We start from the raw sequence: 16,589 nt of genomic DNA on the forward strand, positions 1-16,589 counted from the left end.
CTCTGGACACCCAGAGGGGGCACTGAGTGAGCTGGAAGAGCTCCCAAGGCTGTCCAGATTTGGCCGTTTCTGGCCCCACCTGAGGCCCCGCTGAATGGCATCCGAGTTGGCCCGGGGCTTAATCGCCACTGAGTCACCGGGGTTGGCTTGCGGGACAAAGGGGCTGCCCGCCTGCTTCCTGTCCCAGATCAGGGGACCAGAGGCGGGTCTGCATCCTGACGCAGCCCGGCAGCGATGCTGTCACCTCCACCCTGCCCTGACCCCCAACATTTTCCCTGTCCCCATGGCAACGTCTCTGGACACCCGCCAGCCCTTTCTTGTTAGGAGTGAGCCACTGGACTATCAGATCCTGGGGGGATGGGAGCCACCGGCCCAGCCCAAGCCCAGGCCTGGAGCTGAGTGGCCTGGGAGACCAGAGCCGGGAGGGCTTCGGAGCCCCTGTCCTGCCAGCACCCCCAGGGGCTTGGGTCCCTCCTGAGGGACAAGTGGAATGCTACAGGCTTATTTCTGGGAGCCACTGGGAAAGAAAGATCCGGAATCTCTGGTCCTGAGCTCTTCTGGCTGCAGGATGGGAGAGGTGGCCTGGTCACCTCACCTCCCAAGACTCGTGGCCTCGGCTGGCTTTTCATGGGACCTGGAGCCCAATGTCCAGCGGCTCTAGTGCTCAGAGCTGGGCTCTACGCGGACACCAGGTGGGCACTGACGGGTAGAAGCAGCCCTGGCCGCCTCTTGGGTGCTTGGCCTGGTGCCGGTCTGGGCTGCAGGCTCTGGGTGGCCGGGTGGCCAGCTGCCTAGTGGCTCAGTCCAGCCTGGGACACAGGGTGTGGTGCCCTTTGAGTCCAGCGTGCTGAATCAAACGGGTCAGGGTCAAGGCCTGGGCCCAAGTGGTGACTCAGGCCCAATCTCGTGCCAGGGCCGTGGAAGCTGCTGGCCAGCCACTTCCCTGCCGTTCTGAGGGCACAAGGAGGCCAGAGCATGGCTCAGACCCCTGGCCGGGGGCCCGTCGGCCTGCAGTCCCCGCCAGGCCCCGTCAGAGAGGCCACACACGTGTTGGGGCCAGCCCTGTCCACCGGCCTGTCCACAGGGAGGCTGCTCTCCACTGCTGACCTCGATCTCAGCTCTGTCAGCAACTGGCGGATGTGGAGTCCAGGGCAAAGGTCGGGCAGGGAAGCCCCGGCTGTGTCTGGGGAGGTGACAGGGCTGGCCCAGGCACCCCAACACCCCCTCCCTGCTCCCCATTCATTCACTGGCTCACTCATTCACTCATTAACTTACCCAGTCACTCTCTCATTCATTAACTCCCTCATTCATTCATTCATTCATTAACCTACCCAGTCACTCTCTCATTCATTAACTCCCTCCCTTATTCACTCCTTAACTTACCCTGTCAACCCTCATTCATTAACTCCCTCATTCATCCATTCATTCCTGTGTTCCTACACTCCTGTGATGTGAGAGGTGCTCCCTCTCCTAGATACTGGTACCAAGACAGTGTCGAGGGACAGAGCAGAGACAGAGTTACATTAGGAGATCAGGTTTGGCTTGGGATAGGCCCAGGGAAGCCGGAAGCCGATGGTCGGATCTGGGGTGCCTCTCGAGTGCCCTCCGGGGCAGAGCAGAGCCCAGTCCCCTTCTCCCCCTGTGCTGCCATTCCTCCTCCAGACCCCCGCTGCACTCCGCCCTGTGGGTCTGCTGGGGGAGGGGGCCGTGTGGTGGGTGGGTCGGGCCCGAGTCCCAGCAGCGCAGACGAGGCCCAGCGCCACCTGCCCATGGCAGGGCAGGTTTCCGTCCAGTGAGGTGCTGTCTCCGCTGGAGGCATCAGAACAATGACTTCAGGGCAATTTCCAGCGGGAGCAATTCTCAGCCCGGTGGCCAGTGGGCATCAAGGACTCCTGGTCCCTGGCGGTCAGAGGAACTGGGCCTCTGCTCACCGCCTGCCTGGGCCCAGCTGTGGTCTCAGGCAGCAGGGGGCTGGGCTGCTCTGTGGGGAAGGGCTCTGCCCCTCGCTTGGGGGCTGCTGCCCACGGAGTTTCTGGAAGTGAGGGGAGGTGACCGGCCAGTCCAGGCTCACGACACCTTATGGGTAGCATTTGGTCATGTTCCTTGAAGAACCAGGAACTCCTGGGTTGTAACTGAGAAAGTCAGGGTGGGGGCCACATGGCTAGGGCCTGCGGGAATCCAGGGGAAAACAGGCCCCACCCAGGGTGGGCCCTCCCACCTCCACCCTCTGCGGCTGACCTGCCTGAAGCCGGTGCCCACTGTTTACCTGGGTGAGAACCACAGCCTGCCCCGCCCACTCACGTGGAGCCCCCGGGGCTGGGGCCGGCTCTGGGGCTACAAAAGCCCAGGGCAGACTCCAGCCTCCCCTCAGAGGCCGCCTGTGGGGACACCTCTCACACTCACACCATGCGTGTTGGCCGGGCGAAGCTGGCCCCGCTGTGGGCGCTGGCGCTGGCCCTGGCTTGCTGCCAGCACACAGGTAGGACTTGAGCTGTCCCAATGTCCCAGGTGGGGCTTGGAGCCCCCGGCCACTGTCCAAGCTCTGGTCTCAGGTGGGCAGTGGTCACTTGGAGTTCCTCCCTGTGGGCAAACTGAATGCATCCACGGGGCACCAGCCCCTCAGCCCCCGTGCAGCCCTACTCCTCCCCCAAGACAGCTTCTGGCTGGGGGGTTGGGGGGCTGCGGGCTGGACGCCCCTGTGGTGGAGAAGCGCGCTCCATCTCCAAGCCTGGCCGGCCTGGTCGGGTGGCTCTCGGCATCTTGGACACAGGACTCATGTCTGGAGAGTCTGCCTCTGTCAGGGCCTTGGTGGGGGTGTCCTGAGGTCTCGACCTTGGGGGACAAGGGGACCCAGACTCACCCAGGCCTGCGTCCTTGAGGTGAGAGAAGGTTACAGTCCTAGGACAGGCCGGTCGTCCTTCCCACGGGGCTAGCACACCCTGCCTCTGCAGGAGAGCCAGGCTGAGAGTGAGGAGGTGGGCGTGGAGAGGGGGAGCGGGGGGGGGAGCGGGGGGGGGGGACGGCCTGCAGTGAGGAGGTGGGCGTGGAGGGGGTAGCGGGGGGGGACGGCCTGCAGTGAGGAGGTGGGCATGGAGGGGGTAGCGGGGGGGGGGACGGCCTGCAGTGAGGAGGTGGGCATGGAGGGGGTAGCGGGGGCGGGGGGACGGCCTGCAGTGAGGAGGTGGGCGTGGAGGGGGGTAGCGGGGGGGGGGGACGGCCTGCAGTGAGGAGGTGGGCGTGGAGGGGGTAGTGGGGGGGGGACGGCCTGCAGTGAGGAGGTGGGCGTGGAGGGGGTAGCGGGGGGGGGGAATGGCCTGCAGTGAGGAGGTGGGCGTGGAGGGGGTAGTGGGGGGGGGACGGCCTGCAGTGAGGAGGTGGGCGTGGAGGGGGTAGCGGGGGGGGGGAATGGCCTGCAGTGAGGAGGTGGGCGTGGAGAGGGTAGCGGGGGGGGGGGGGAACGGCCTGCAGTGAGGAGGTGGGCGTGGAGAGGGTAGTGGGGGGGGGACGGCCTGCAGTGAGGAGGTGGGCGTGGAGGGGGTAGCGGGGGGGGGGACGGCCTGCAGTGAGGAGGTGGGCGTGGAGGGGGTAGTGGGGGGGGGACGGCCTGCAGTGAGGAGGTGGGCGTGGAGGGGGTAGCGGGGGGGGGGGACGGCCTGCAGTGAGGAGGTGGGCGTGGAGGGGGTAGTGGGGGGGGGACGGCCTGCAGTGAGGAGGTGGGCGTGGAGAGGGGGAGCGGGGGGGGGAGCGGGGGGGGGGGACGGCCTGCAGTGAGGAGGTGGGCGTGGAGGGGGTAGCGGGGGGGGGGACGGCCTGCAGTGAGGAGGTGGGCGTGGAGGGGGTAGTGGCGGGGGGACAGCCTGCAGTGAGGAGGTGGGCGTGGAGGGGGTAGTGGGGGGGGACGGCCTGCAGTGAGGAGGTGGGTGTGGAGGGGGTAGCGGGGGGGGGGGACGGCCTGCAGTGAGGAGGTGGGTGTGGAGGGGGTAGCGGGGGCGGGGGGACAGCCTGCAGTGAGGAGGTGGGCGTGGAGGGGGTAGTGGGGGGGGGGACGGCCTGCAGTGAGGAGGTGGGTGTGGAGGGGGTAGCGGGGGGGGGGGGGGACGGCCTGCAGTGAGGAGGTGGGCGTGGAGGGGGTAGCGGGGGCGGGGGGACAGCCTGCAGTGAGGAGGTGGGCGTGGAGGGGGGGAGTGGGGGGGGGGACGGCCTGCAGTGAGGAGGTGGGCGTGGAGGGGGTAGCGGGGGTGGGGGGAATGGCCGTGGCACAGGCCCCGGGCCCTGGAGGGGCAGGGAACATGCTCACAGTTCCGGCCACACTGGCTGTCCTGCTCTAAGCCACAGCCCTCTGCCAGAGACTTGGAGCCCGCAGGGCCTCCTTCCATCTGCCTGTGCTCCTCTGGCAGACAGGACCCTGTCTGGCCTGGCCACCCACCCGGTCTGTGCTGACCCCCAGTGGACACTCGCTCCGGAGGCCTGGGATGGTCCTCCCCGAGGCCTGGGATGATCCTCCCCGGGGCCTGGGATGGTCCTCCCCGAGGCCTGAGATGGTCCTCCCAGAGGCCTGGGATGGTCCTCCCCGGGGCCTGGGATGGTCCTCCCCGAGGCCTGGGATGGTCCTCCCCGGGGCCTGGGATGGTCCTCCCCGAGGCCTGGGATGGTCCTCCCCGGGGCCTGGGATGGTCCTCCCCGGGGCCTGGGATGGTCCTCCCCGAGGCCTGGGATGGTCCTCTCCTCTGCAGAGCTCACAGGGCAGGGCCAAGGCACTGGGTGAGTTGGCTTCTGAAGCTCCGTCTGTGCTGAGGGGCCACACCCATGCCTTGGCCTGTGTCCTGAGCCAGCCACCTTCCCGCTGGCCTCTGCCACGCCGTGTCAAGGCTGGCCTGGCCTCTGGCGTCTGGGAGCCCTGGGCAGGGCTACACCACCACCTCGCTGGTCTCTGCCGGGCCTGAGGCCCTGGCCAGGGTGCTGATGAGGCTCGTGTCCAGGGAGGCGGGAGGGGCAGCAACTTGGAACCGGCTCTTGCTCTGTCCTTTGCATGTCTGCTCCCCAGGCTGGCCAGTCATGACCCTCATAAGATCACCCCTGCAGAAGCTGAGGGACAGCAGGGCGTGGGGGGGAGCACAGGATCAGGCAGCTGGACTCCAGGTGGAATCCAGTGTGGCCTTGCACACCACCCCCTCCACCCTCGCAGGGCCTGGCCCCGGCGAGGCCCGCAGGCCATGCCGGCCCCAGGCATCAGGCTAGCAGGTGACACTGTGCACATGTGTGCAGCCTGATGGGGCAGCGATGGGGCCATGCTCACGGCCCTCAGCCTGGGAGGCCTCCGATGCCCATGCTCACGGCCCTCAGCCTGGGAGGCCTCCGATGCCCATGCTCACGGCCCTCAGCCCGGGAGGCCTCCGATGCCTGGCCACAGGGACGGGGGCATCCTGCCACCCAGACAGCCCTTGTGACCGGCTCTCCCACCTGTTTTGCATCCTTATGCCTCTCCCTTCATCCACGCCTCTGGTGACCGGCGGCCTGGACCGTTTGAGGCACCTGCCCTGCTCAGGCTCATCTCTTACAGGCCAGGCCCAGGGTGACGCTCTGAAGTCCGGCTATCAGCAACACCCAAGCCTCTCCCCGGCTCAGGGGCACGGCGGTAAGTCTTGGCCTTCTTTCCCCACCCCACGCGACTGCCAGGTTCCCCAACCTCCAACACGCACGGCCAGGGGCCCCAGGACTTCTTGAAGTGGCAACGCAGCTGGTTACCACCGAGGGGTCAGAACTCGGAGGGAGGGGTGCTGGGGGAGGCCCCCCGCCCACGTGGCTCTCCACGACCCGCTTCCTCTGGGCCGCGGGGTCCCCAGCCCCTCTCAAGGCCGTGGGGTCCCCAGCCCCTCTCAAGGCCACGGGGTCCTCAGCCCCTCTCAAGGCCGCGGGGTCCCCAGCCCCTCTCAAGGCCGCGGGGTCCCTAGCCCCTCTCAAGGCCGCGCACAGCCCCATGAGCCCCGGTCTCCGCAGGTGACCCACTCCGAGGCGTGATGCACCTCTCTCCGCTGAGGCCCCTCCCGGTGGTCCAGGGTGAGTGCGGCCCGACGGCTGGCCCGGGGTGGCAGGGCTGCCTGGGGCGGGTAGACAGCGGGGGTCCACGTCCAGGCTGACAACGAGCAGGCCCAGAAAGGGGTCCCCAGGGCCTCCAGCCATCCCCAGCATGTTCTAGATCAGCCAGGACTGCTGCCTGAGCCTGCAGTGTCGGGGGTCCTGGAGGCCTGCAGAGGGCGGTGGCAGCTGCTGTGTGCCCAGGAGGCTGCGGGAAAGGCAGCAGCCCCGAAGGCTCAACCGCGCTGGTTCCCCGCAGCCCTGAACCCCACACACAACGGGCGGGTGTGCAGCACCTGGGGCGACTTCCACTACAAGACCTTCGACGGCCGCGTCTTCCGCTTCCCTGGCCTCTGCAACTATGTGTTCTCCGCGCACTGCGGCGCCACCTACGAGGACTTCAACGTGCAGCTGCGCCGCGGCCCGCGCCCCAACACCAGCGCGCTGCAGGTCACCATGAAGCTCGACGGCCTGGTGGTCCAGCTGGCCAAGAGCTCCGTCCTGGTCAACAGCCGTCCGTGAGTCTCCGGGGGGTGCTGGGGGAGCCTGCGTCTGGGCAGTGGGGGACAGCAGGGCCTCGGCCGTCTGTGTGTCTCCGGGGGGTGCTGGGGGGAGCCTGGGTCCGGGCAGTGGGGGACAGCAGGGCCTCGGCCATCCGTGAGTCTCCGGGGGGTGCTGGGGGGAGCCTGGGTCCGGGCGGTGGGGGACAGCAGGGCCTCGGCCGTCTGTGAGTCTCCGGGGGGTGCTGGGGGGAACCTGCGTCTGGGCAGTGGGGGACAGCAGGGCCTCGCGGTCCTGGGCGCGGGGCTTGTGCTCCACCCCGGGCAGCCCCGGCCGCTCAGCTCCTCCGCCTGCTCTCCTCCACAGTGTCCAGCTGCCTTTCAGCCAGTCCGGGGTCTTCATGGAGCTCAGCAGTGGATACCTGAAGGTGGTGGCCAAGCTGGGCCTGGTCTTCATGTGGAATGAGGATGACAGCCTCCTGGTGAGCTGGGGGGGGGGGCGAGGGGGGAGGAGGGGGGAGGGCGAGGGGGAGGGGCAGAGCAATGGTGGGAGGCGTGGGAGGGGGCGGACGGGCCTGTGACGAAGGCAGGATGGGGCCACGCTCCAGCCGAGGCCTGGCCAGTCCCACGGGCTCCGCAGAGGCCTTCCTGGGCGGAAGGCGCGTGGGATGGGCTGTGGGGGCGGCAGGCTGTCACCAGTGGGGCTTTGCCCCAAGACGGAGGCGCCCTGTGTGCAGTGTCTGCACCCTGCTTGGGGTCAGCTTCCATCGACTCCTGTGGGGGTCTCCCAGCCTGGGCCTCCTCCGAGGACCCCCAACCCCTCCTTGGGAGTCTGCCCTTCATATCTTGGGACCCTGTTGGCGGGACGGGGTCTGACGTCTCCCCCATTTCAGCTGGAGCTGGACGGCAAGTATGCCAACAAGACCTGTGGGCTCTGTGGCGATTTCAACGGCAGCCCCGTGTCCAGCGAGTTCGTCGTTCACAGTAAGGCCGCCGGCGGGCCCACCCAGAGCCCCCCGGGGTCTCAGACTCCGGGAGCCCCAGTCCAGCATCTCCAAATAGTGTGCAAACATTCCCCCACACGTGACGCACAAAAACACGCACCCAGAGCACTCTGCGTGCACCCACACGCAAGCCTGCCGAGGCACAGCTCTCGCACACGCCTCACACGCGTGCTGCCCAGGGCCTCCGCCAGTCTGGCGGGTAGGAACCTGGGTCCCGTGTGGTTAGTGCCAGGCTGGAGCCCTCGGCTCCTCCCTCTTCCTCACGCAGCTCCAGACTCCCCGAGTGTCTGGGCAGAGGATGGGGGATTCCTGGTAGGGCGCCAGCCTCCCCCAGGGATCTAGCTTCAGGAATTCTCTGGGCTGAGGCCCCAGGGCCCACAGGCAGGGCTGGCTCTGTGTCTCTTGCAGATGTCAAGCTGACCCCCCTCGAGTTTGGGAACCTGCAGAAGATGGATGGTCCCACAGAGCAGTGCCAAGACCCCGTCCCGGAGCCTCAGAAGAACTGCTCAAACAGCCACGTGAGCCTTGAAGCGAACTGGCCAGGGGGAGGGGGAAGGGGGACGGGGGATGGGGGACGGGGGACAGGGAGTGGCAGCGAGCCGTGAGGACACCCCAGCGTGCTCTGAGCCGAGGCTCAGCACAGGCTCCTGTCTTGCCCAGGGCATCTGCGATGAGATCTTGAGAAGCCGGCTGTTCTCAGGCTGTGCGGCCCTGGTGGAGGTCGGCAGCTACGTGGAGGCCTGCCGGCAGGATGTCTGCCGGTGCACCCACGCCCACCTGCCCTCCTGCCTCTGCCACACCCTGGCCGAGTACTCGAGGCAGTGCGCCCACGCGGGAGGGCAGCCGCAGGACTGGCGGGATCCCGACCTCTGCCGTGAGTGCCCGCAGCCGGGCGCCCCTTCTCCATCACGCCATCCTGGGGTCAGGGGGCCGGGGCCGGGCCAGGACCTAAACCCATGCTGGTGGTCTCCGCAGCCCGGACGTGCCCCCTCAACATGCAGCACCAGGAGTGCGGCTCGCCCTGCGTGGACACCTGCTCCAACCCCCAGCGCTCCCAGACCTGCGAGGACCACTGTGTCGCTGGGTGTTTCTGCCCCAAGGGTAAGATGGGGTTCAGCCCTGCACGCCCATGCACAGAGGTGCACCTGCGTTCTGGGCTCCAGGTGGCCATCTTCCATGGCTGAGCCTTGGAGAAAAGACGCCTCTGACCCCTGACTGGAGGTGTCCTGAGCTGTCGATGCTGGCCGAGACCCCGGCTGGTACCTGCCTGCCACACAGCCCGGCTGTTCTCTGCAGGGCTGGTGCTCGATGACATCGGCCAGACTGGCTGTGTGCCGGTGTCGCAGTGTGCCTGCCTGTACAACGGGACTGCTTATGCCCCGGGAGCCAACTACTCTTCAGACTGCACCACGTGGTAGGTCCCGGGCTCCTGTGGCCTGTGGAGGGGCCAGACGGCCTGTTGCTCCCGCGGCCAAGGCCAATGCGTGTTATCCCTGTTCCCGCTGCCTGCAGTACCTGCTCTGGAGGCCGGTGGAGCTGCCGGGAGGTCCCCTGCCCAGGCACCTGCTCGGTGCTGGGCGGTTCCCACTTCTCCACGTTCGATGAGAGGCAGTACACGGTGCACGGAGACTGCAGCTATGTGCTGACCAAGGTAGGGCCTGGGCTGTCTCTTGTTCTCTGCTGGCTGGGATGCACCCGGCGGGGTCCCAGGCTCAGCCTCCTGGTTTAACTCCCCTGACCGAGGGTCTCACATCTCAGCCATCCTTGGGAATACCTGGTGTGAGATCTTAAAGAAATGCCCTGTCCTCAAACATGGGCTCCCCAGGGACACCTGCGTTCCCTCGATGGAAGACTGCTGTCCAGTGCCTGGCTGATGCCTCTGACCCTGAGCTTTGTCTTTGTTTTGGTAGCATTGGGCTTGAACTCAGGGTCTCTTGCTACACAGGTACCAACTAAGCCATGCCTTCAGCCCTGAAGTTTTTGTTTAATAAACTTGGTAATAATAAGAATTATTATTATAGGGAAGGTGGCTCAGTGGTAGAGCGCTTGCCTTGCATGCATGAGGCCCTGGGTTCGATTCCTCAGCACCACATAAACAGAAAAAGCCAGAAGTGGCGCTGTGGTTCAAGCGGTAGAGCGCTTGCCTTGAGCTGAAGAGCTGAGAGACAGCGCCCAGGCCCAGAGTTCAGGCCTCACGACCGGCAAAAAAAAAAAAAAAAAAAGAATTATTAGGGAGACACAGGGGTTTGAACTCTGGCCTTTGTGCTTGCTAGGCAAGGGCCCATTAACAAGCTATTTTTCCCGTTAGATTGTATTTTTTTTTTTTTTTTGCCAGTCCTGGGGCTTGAACTCAGAGCCTGGGCACTGTCCCTGAGCCTCTGTTGTTGATGCTCTACCACTTGAGCCACAGCTCCATTTCTGGCTTCCTGTGGTTGATTATTTGGAGGTAAGAGTCTCACGGACTTTCCTGCTCAGGCGGCTTCACACAGTGATCCTCGGATCTCAGCCTCCCGAGTAGCTACGACTACAGGTGTGAGCTACCAGTGTCTGGCTATACTGCCTTTTTAAAGAGCAGTTTTAGGCTTACAAATTGAGCAGAAAGTCCAGAGAACTCTCATGTACTCCCATCCTCAGTCCAGTTTCCCCCCACGTTAACTTTTTACATTAGTGAGATTTTGTGACAATCGAGGGGTCAAAATCGACGCCTCATTGCCACGATGCCTGTGCCATGGCATCGCCCATCATGTGGCCCCCATCACCTGACATCCCTCCCGGGCGCTGAGTGCGGGAGCCGCGTGCGGCACCCTCCTGCTGCCCGGGCGCTGAGTGCGGGAGCCGCGTGCGGCACCCTCCTGCTGCCCGGGCGCTGAGTGCGGGAGCCGCGTGTGGCACCCTCCTGCTGCTCTTGGTGCTGTGCAGTGTGCTGTGTCTACCATCGCAGTGTCACCCCACAGAGCTGTGTCATGCAGAATAGTGCCACTGCCTGGGCACCTGGGATGCCCGCCCACCTCTCCCCCCCTCGGAGCCCACAGACCCTCTGGTCCCGAGGTTGGAATGATCACTGGCCGCCTTCTTAGCTTTCTTCCACACAGTGGGCGTGTTGCCATTCCCCTGTGTGGGCTGCGGGGCGGGGGAGGGGTCCCCATTTGGGGATCTGAAAGCACATCTGCCTGGGATTGGGGGGAGGTGCTGCTGAGGAGCCCAGTGAAGGGACACAGCACGGGCCGGAGGAGAGGGAGGAGGAGGTGGGGACAGTGCCTGAGGACCCGTGCCGTGCCCGCAGCCCTGTGACAGTGGTGCCTTCACTGTGCTGGCTGAGCTGCGCAGGTGCGGGCTGACCGACAGTGAGACCTGCCTGAAGAGCGTGACGCTGAGCCTGGGTGGGGGGCAGACGGTGAGTGTCACAGGCGGGGGGGGTGGGGGGCGCAGGCCCGGGGTGACCCAGGGAGGGGTGTCCTGTGGCGTGTCACCTGTGCCCACGTGATGAGCAGCAAGTGGCTGTGGCTTCTCCCCCACTGGCTGCTGCTTGCGTCTTCCCAGTGCCTATCCCTAAGTGGAGAGGCTCAGGGACGGGATGCTGAGCCCCAGGCCTGGCCCACCTGGTCCTACGTAGGTAGGAGAGGCTGCAGCATCTCTGGCCATCAGGCTTCTTCACTGAAGTTGATTTTTTTTTAACAGACTTGGGGCTGTAGATGTCAGGGATGGGGGAAAGTTCTCATAAAGTTTAGGAAAGTAGAATAGGAATCAGAACACCTCAAGGGGGTGGTGACCCTCCGGGAAGATGGTCTCCAGGCCCCTCAAGGACACATTTCACAGCCTCGGCCGGGCACCAAGGGGGAGGGTAGCTGGAGGGACAAGGCCCCAGGCCTGAGCCACATGCTGACTTGTTGTCTGTGGCCGCTTCCAGGTTGTCGTGATGAAGGCCAGTGGAGAGGTCTTTGTGAATCAGATCTACACCCAGCTGCCGGTCTCTGCAGGTGAGGGCGTGGCCTGCAGTCTCCCCGTGCACCCCGCCCCCAGTCACAGGCCGCCTCTGGGCCTCCTCCCGAGCCCCAGCACCACCTGTGTGCTCTTCATCTGCAGCCAACGTCACCCTCTTCAGACCCTCAACCTTCTTCATCATCGCTCAGACCACCCTGGGCCTGCAGCTGGATGTCCAGCTGGTGCCCACCATGCAGGTGTTTGTGCGGCTGGCACCTGAGCTCCGGGGACTGACCTGCGGTAAGAGTACCATCTCCGGGCTGCCTGACTGACCCCATCGCAGAGTCCACCTGGGTCTCAAGCTGCCTTCTCCCCCCCACCCCCAGGTCTCTGCGGGAACTTCAACAGCATCCAGGCTGATGACTTCCGGACCATCAGTGGGGTGGTGGAGGGCACCGCTGCTGCTTTCTTCAACACCTTCAAGACACAGGCTGCCTGCCCCAATGTTAAGAACATCTTTGAGGACCCCTGCTCGCTCAGCGTGGAGAATGGTACGTGTGGGCATTGGCTTCCCAGGGCTGGTCTACCCACCCCCATTGCTGAGCTGGGCACTTGCTCAGTGCCCTCTGACCCTGGCGAGGGTTCAGCTCTCTGCTCTGAAGGGAGGTCATCAGGCAAACTCACCATGTGCTGGGTGGCAAGTGAGGCAAGTCTGGGTGCCCCAGGGCAGATGGAAGGCTGGTGTCCATGTCTGGGTGTGGTGGTGGTGGGTGAGGCAATGGAAAATGGCCTTGAAATGGTCACAGCCAAGGTCACAGCCAGCCACCTGCCTTGTCACTGAGCACCCAGAATCACACTTTGGGCCTCTGCTTCTGGGCCTCTCTTGACCTACCAGTGATATTAGTTACTCAGCCTCCTGGACCAGGCAAGGTGCAAGAGGCAAGGAGTTCAGCCAGTCCTGACTCCATCACTGCCTGCCCTGGCATAGTTATCTTGGCTTACCTATCCATAGTGAGGGCCTCTCACACCCCTAGAAGATGGTGGCTCTGAGGAGAGGGCTGGGGGCGGGGAAGGGGGAGGAGCCTGGGCCGCGGCTGCTCCGTGCTCCCTGTATGTGGGAGGACACTGCATCCTCAGTCTGCAGTGCTGTGTTCAGTGTGACGGCGCCTGCCAGAACCTCCAAACCTCAGGCAGGAGCAACCAGGAGTGCAGGTGTGAGAGTAGCCGATGGCTTCTTTTCTGTCCACAGAGAAGTATGCCCAGTACTGGTGCTCACAGCTGACAAACTCCAACGGCCCTTTTTCCCAGTGCCACGCCACCGTGAACCCTGCTGCCTACTACTCGGTAACACTCTCTGCCAGCCTCTGGACACAGCCCCACTATGGGCTTGTGGGTCCCCCACAGAGGGCTGCGGAAATCTGAGGAGGGGCACCTGGTGGGCAGTGGGCAGCGGGGTCTGGAGGAAGCTCTGTGCTCTGGTGCCATTTCCTCATTCTCACACCTCATTCACTCACTCACTCATTCATCATTTCCATAAGCCCACACCAGCACAGGGACTAAACTCTGGGGGTTTTCAGCTAGCTGGACCCAAGGGCTAAGTGGGGAACCAGGAAGGGATAGAGCAGATGCATGTAGAACCCACACTTGGTGGGTCACAGAGAGAAAACACCAGAGTTTTCCAAAACTCACTGCCCTGAGGACCTGATTGGACCTGAAGCTCCAAGAGGCAGCACCCAAGTCCTGTGTGCTGCACAAGCACTTCTCACCAGGGCGGGTGGGGGCCTCGGGGGATCCTGGGGGAGCCAGGGAAGGTGGGGAGATGCAGGGACACTGGGCTTCCAGACCCCAGGCCAACCGTGAAGGAGATGTCTCCACGTGTGGGCGGGGTTCTTGGTGTCCTGACCTTCACCTGCAGAGCTGGGTGCTGAGGGACCCTGAGGGACATGGGGTCCCTGATGCCCCGACCTGCGCCCCCAGAACTGCATGTTCGACACGTGCAACTGCGAGAGGAGCGAGGATTGCATGTGCGCGGCCCTGTCCTCCTACGTGCGAGCCTGTGCGGCCCGGGGCGTGCTGCTCAGCGGCTGGCGGGACGGCCTCTGCAGTGAGTGCACCTGGGAGGGGGCTGGGCCTGGCCCCCACCAGGCTTGGGGGAGGCCCCATCGTCTTCTAGGGCCTGGCTCCCTGGCTCTAAGGCTGAGCAGCACCCAAACCACCACCACCAGGCTTAGTATCCGGGGAGCCAGAGGCCTCTGCCCACTGGGCTGCCAGCTGACTCCAGGCTGTTTACCACAACCCTCCTGAGTGTCCCCTTCCTGCCTCCTACCCCATAGCAAAACCCACCACCACCTGCCCGAAGTCAATGAGTTACCATTACCACATCAGCACCTGCCAGCCCACCTGCCGCTCCCTGAGCCAGGAGGATGTCACCTGTCAGGTCAGCTTTGTCCCTGTGGATGGCTGTGCCTGCCCCGAGGGCACCTTCCTGGATGACGTGGGCAAGTGTGTGGCGGCAGCCAGCTGCCCCTGCTACCACAGAGGCTCCCTGGTCCCTAACGGCGAGTCTGTGCACGACAACGGGGCTGTCTGGTAGGGCTTGTGGGCCGGGCAGGGTGGGGACAAGGCAGGGTGGGGTCTGGTGGGTGGGGCCTGGCTGGTGGGTCTCCAGGCCCCAGGGGCCCAGAGCAGACATGCTGACAGCCCTCTTCTCCTAGCACCTGCACAACGGGGTCCCTGACCTGCATCGGAGGCCCTGCTCCCACCCCAGGTGAGGCGGGATTGGGAATCACTGCCCTTAAGCTCCCTCATCTCCACGAGAAGCTCCCTATTTGGTGCTGGGGTCAAACAGACAAGAGGTTGTTGACTGGCTTCTCTGTGTCTGGTGTGGTATTTGCTCCCCACCCCTCAGTGCTGGTGAGGACGATGGGAGCAAGAACTGGCCACTTCCAACACTTAGCACACACAATCACACACACATACCTCACGATCCACACACACCTCCCCCATGCACAGCACACACAATCACACACACCCACACCTCACGATCCACACACACCTCCCCCATGCACAGCACACACAATCACACACACACACACCTCACGATCCACACACACCTCCCCCATGCACAGCACACACAATCACACACCCACACCTCACAATCCACACACACCTCCCCCATGCACAGCACACACAATCACACACACACACCTCACGATCCACACACACCTCCCCCATGCACAGCACACACAATCACACACACACACCTCACGATCCACACACACCTCCCCCATGCACAGCACACACAATCACACACACACCTCACGATCCACACACACCTCCCCCATGCACAGCACACACAATCACACACACACACACCTCACGATCCACACACACCTCCCCCATGCACAGCACACAAAATCCCACACACACACACGTCACGATCCACACACACCTCCCCCATGCACAGCACACACAATCACACACACACACACCTTACGATCCACACACACCTCCCCCATGCACAGCACACACAATCACACACACACACCTCACGATCCACACACACCTCCCCCATGCACAGCACACACAATCACACACACACACCTCACGATCCACACACACCTCCCCCATGCACAGCACACACAATCACACACACACACCTCACGATCCACACACACCTCCCCCATGCACAGCACACACAATCACACACACACACCTCACGATCCACACACACCTCCCCCATGCACAGCACACACAATCACACACACACACCTCACGATCCACACACACCTCCCCCATGCACAGCACACACAATCACACACACGCCTCACAATCCACACGGACACACGCTTCCCACACACAGAACACACAATCACACACATGCCTCACAATCTACACGTCCACACATTCCTCACGCACAGCACACACAATCACACACACACACACCTCACGATCCACACACACCTCCCCCATGCACAGCACACACAATCCCCCCCCACACACCCACACCTCACGATCCACACACACCTCCCCCATGCACAGCACACACAATCCCCCACACACATACCTCACGATCCACATACGCTTCCCCCACGCACAGCACACACAATCACACACATGCCTCACAATCTACACGTCCACACATTCCTCACGCACAGCACACACAATCACACACACACCTCACAATCCACACGGACACACGCTTCCCACACACAGCACAGATGTGCAGCTCTCCCACGTTCAGGGTGGTCAGATGTTTGGGAACACGCTCAAGGGTGGCAGCAGCTGCTCCCCTTTGGTGCAGCTGCCCCCCGGGGGTGGGAACGGGTCTCCTGACTGGCCCTCCCTCCCCAGTGTGCGGAGCACCCATGGTCTACTTCGACTGCCGGAACGCCACAGCGGGGGCCACCGGGGCTGGCTGCCAGAAGAGCTGCCACACGCTGGACATGGCCTGTGTAAGTACCCTGGTCACCCCTCCCACTGGCTCCTGACCCCTGACCCTTGCTGCTGAGGATGTCTGTGGCTGCTCCAGTAGTGGGGTCAGCGCACTGGAGCTTGGGACAGTGTGGCCAGACTGGTCCTTCGAAGACTCTGATGCTCCTGGGGCCCTGCGGCCATGTGCCACGTCTCTTGGGGGTCGTGGCAGTCCGGCTTTGTTCCTGTCCACTCAGCCCTGTCCACCTCCCCTACAGTACAGCCCTCAGTGCGTGCCTGGCTGTGTGTGCCCTGATGGGCTGGTGGCAGATGGCGAAGGTGGCTGCGTGGCCGTGGAAGACTGTCCCTGTGTGCACAACGAGGCCACGTACAGACGCGGGGAGACGATCCGGGTGGGCTGCAACACCTGGTACGTGGGCATCTGTACACACGCGGGGCGACCATCTGGGTGGCTGTAACACCTGGCATGTAGGAATCTGTACAGATGCGGGGCGACCATCTGCACGGGCTGTAACACCTGGCATGTAGGCATCTGTACAGATGCGGGGCGACCATCTGGGTGGCTGTAACACCTGGCATGTAGGAATCTGTACAGATGCGGGGCGACCATCTGCACGGGCTGTAACACCTGGCATGTAGGCATCTGTACAGATGC

General features: G+C 63.9%; 1 protein-coding gene across 1 annotated transcript in view; it reads left to right on the top strand.

Annotated features, from left to right (window-relative positions):
- The first annotated feature begins 2,406 nt into the window (after window positions 1-2,406).
- Muc5ac (mucin 5AC, oligomeric mucus/gel-forming) overlaps window positions 2,407-16,589 on the top strand; it is a 35,426-nt gene continuing 21,243 nt past the window's right edge. The window contains 21 exon segments of the mRNA XM_042671524.1: window positions 2,407-2,479; window positions 5,561-5,635; window positions 5,998-6,057; window positions 6,335-6,593; window positions 6,943-7,057; window positions 7,469-7,559; window positions 7,988-8,097; window positions 8,240-8,453; window positions 8,555-8,680; window positions 8,876-8,993; window positions 9,092-9,230; window positions 10,863-10,973; window positions 11,487-11,556; window positions 11,663-11,800; window positions 11,887-12,051; window positions 12,750-12,844; window positions 13,478-13,604; window positions 13,834-14,089; window positions 14,215-14,267; window positions 15,854-15,954; window positions 16,192-16,343. Of these exon segments, the coding sequence (XP_042527458.1) occupies window positions 2,407-2,479; window positions 5,561-5,635; window positions 5,998-6,057; window positions 6,335-6,593; window positions 6,943-7,057; window positions 7,469-7,559; window positions 7,988-8,097; window positions 8,240-8,453; window positions 8,555-8,680; window positions 8,876-8,993; window positions 9,092-9,230; window positions 10,863-10,973; window positions 11,487-11,556; window positions 11,663-11,800; window positions 11,887-12,051; window positions 12,750-12,844; window positions 13,478-13,604; window positions 13,834-14,089; window positions 14,215-14,267; window positions 15,854-15,954; window positions 16,192-16,343 (2,648 nt within the window).

The sequence above is a fragment of the Dipodomys spectabilis genome, unplaced genomic scaffold (assembly GCF_019054845.1).
Source record: "Dipodomys spectabilis isolate Male_0828 unplaced genomic scaffold, ASM1905484v1 ptg000639l, whole genome shotgun sequence".
Lineage (NCBI taxonomy): Eukaryota > Metazoa > Chordata > Mammalia > Rodentia > Heteromyidae > Dipodomys > Dipodomys spectabilis.